The 2,681-nt window shown below is 39.2% G+C and overlaps 1 protein-coding gene across 4 annotated transcripts in view; it reads left to right on the forward strand.

Annotated features, from left to right (window-relative positions):
• Positions 1–2,681, forward strand: part of GGNBP2 (gametogenetin binding protein 2) — a 46,601-nt gene that overhangs the window by 12,037 nt on the left and 31,883 nt on the right. For all 4 annotated transcript variants that reach the window (XM_012808792.2, XM_012808793.2, XM_003795607.1 and 1 more), the window contains one exon: positions 736–816. In XM_012808792.2, the coding sequence (XP_012664246.1) occupies positions 736–816 (81 nt within the window). The remainder of the gene's footprint in view (positions 1–735; positions 817–2,681) is intronic.

Genomic DNA, 2,681 nt, shown 5'->3' on the forward strand with positions numbered 1-2,681 from the left:
CCCCCCCCTCCACATTTGAACATCCCTGCCTCAGTAGGTCACATAATGGGAATCACATGATAAATCAGTGATATATTTTATTACAAATTCCCATTTTGTGGCATACTGGAACATCCTTCAGCTTCATATCCCTTTCTCTCTAGCAGTGAATTTTGGTAATTGAACAAGTACCCCAATGTGCCCTTTTTTATAATTAGTGCATACATAAACTATGTGCCAGGTACTGTTCTAAAATACAGGGTGTCCTTTATACAGATATGTAGATTTTTAGAAAACAGTTACAAGGTTATATTCCATGGTTAAGAGAAATAACTAAAAATATCAGGTTATTTCACTTATTAAATAAAAGCATTAGCCACTACAATAACCACATTAAAATATAATTTAATTCTTAGAACCACTCTGTGAGATAGATATTCAAAGTTATTTTTAATCTTATAAATGAGGAAATTGAGAGTCATAGAGGTTAAGTCCCTGGGCCAGAGTTAATGACACAGATTATAAGTGGTAGAGTCTCTTTTCCAGCTCCTGTCTGCTTGACTTCAGTATTCCTGCTTCTAATGATTATACCATACTAGCTTTATAAACTTGTATGCTTGGACTTTTTAAAAAGTTTTTTGGGGGCGTTGGGGGCAAATCTGGCTTTTAGGGGTCTATTACTTTTCTAGGAGTTTATAAAATAGGCTATATGTTTTTGAAGAGAATGAGATAATTTATTTCTTCTTTCATTTTAAGATGGTGATGGAGTTTCCTGACAATGTGTTAAATCTCGATGGGCATCAAAATAATGGTGCACAGCTGAAGCAGTTCATTCAGGTAATAGTTTTAAAAGTCTGTATTTTTAATGGCATATGTATGTTTTAAAGCAGGCGTCCCTAAACTATGGCCTGTGGGCCACACGCACCCCGCCTAGGACATTTAACTGGCCCGCTGGGTGTTTTTACCACTGCTGCCTGTCCTGCTTAGCAGCCAACTCGTCCTGGGGCCCGCAGTCCAGCCCTCCAGCGGTCTGAGGGACAGTGAACTGGCCCCCTGTTTAGAAAAAGTTTGAGGACCCCTGTTTTAAAAAGTCATTTAAAAGTTAGCTGTATTAATGTTGTTTTACTTAGGGTTCCTTAGGTCTTAATATTGCCCTAAAATTGCTTTTTTTTTTTTTTTGAGAGACACAGTCTCACTCCTGCCCAACCTAGAATACTGTGGCCTCAGCCTAGCTGAAGGCAACCTCAAACTTCTGAGCGCAGATGATCCTCCTGCCTCAGCCCCTAAATAGCTAGGACTACAGGCATCTACTACAATGCCCAGTTAATATTTCAATTTTATTAGAGATGAGGTTTCACTTTTGCTCAGGCTGTTCTCAAACTCCCGAGGTCAAGCAATCTACCTGTCTTGGCCTCCCAGAGTGCTAGCATTACAGGTGTGAGCAACTGTGTCTGGCCTGAAATTGCTTTCTTATTGATTTATTAATTTTTAATTTTTTTTTTGAGGCAGAGTCTCACTACGTCTCCCTCAGTAGAGTGCCATGGTGTCACAGCTCACAGCAACCTCAAATTCTTGGGCATCAGTGATTCTCTTGCCTCAGCCTCCCAAGTAGCTGGGACTACAGGTGCCCTCCACAATGCCCGGCTATTATTTTGTTGCAGTTGTTTAGCTGGCCTGGGTCGGTTTTGAACCCGCCATCTTTGGTGTATGTGCCTAGTGCCATAACAACTGTGCTACGGGCCAAGCCGCTTTCTTTTCTATTATTGATATAGTAAATCTATGTAGTTATGTGCCTGTCATGTCAAAGAGAATTGTTGGTGTTGTGTTAATATTTTACATGTCCATAAAGCTCTTATTTCACCAAGCCTTCTTTCCCCCTTTTTTTTTTTAAAGATAAGGTATCTTAACAACTTGTCTTTAAGAATTTTTGGTGTTCTGGATGGTGCCCATAGCTCATCCTGTGGGTAGGGTGCCGGCCACAAACCTGGCCTAGGCCAGCTAAAACAAAAATGGCGAGTCCAACAAAAAAAATAGCTAGGTGTTGTGGCAGACGCCTGCAGTCCCAGCTACATGGGAGGCTGAGACAAGAGAATCACTTAAGCCTAAGAGTTTGAGGTTACTGTGAGCTGTGACATGAGGGTACTCTACCCAGGGGAACAGCTTGAGACTCTTGTCTCAAAGAAAAAAAAAAGAATTTTTTGTTTTCTTCTTTATTAATTGTACTAATTGTTTTGCTCAGGTAAAAAAGTCCTATATTGTAAACTTTCTGATTTTTATTTAATCCTGAGAAACACGATGCCTTGATAAGTACAGTGAAATACACTGTACAATTGTGCTTTTATCCATGGGGAATTGGTTCTAGGACTTCATGGAAACCAAAATCCTCTATTGCTTAAGTGCCTGATATAAAATGGTATAGTATTTTCATATAACTTATGTATGTTCTTATGCCTTAACATCTTTAGATTACTTACAATACCTAATACAATTGTAAACCTTACATAAATAGTTGTTAAATTGTATTGTTTAGAGACTAATGACAAAAAAAGTCTGTGCAAATTTAATACAGATGTAGTCATTCTTTTATTTTCCCCAAAATATTTTCAGTTAGTTGGTTGAATCCATGGTTATGGAACCCATGGGTATGGAGGGCTGAACTCAGTTGATAGGGCAGCGGCCACATACACTGAGGCTGGTGGGTT

Source organism: Otolemur garnettii, unplaced genomic scaffold (genome assembly GCF_000181295.1).
Source record: "Otolemur garnettii isolate 467f Iridium unplaced genomic scaffold, OtoGar3 scaffold00094, whole genome shotgun sequence".
NCBI classification, from domain to species: Eukaryota; Metazoa; Chordata; class Mammalia; order Primates; family Galagidae; genus Otolemur; species Otolemur garnettii.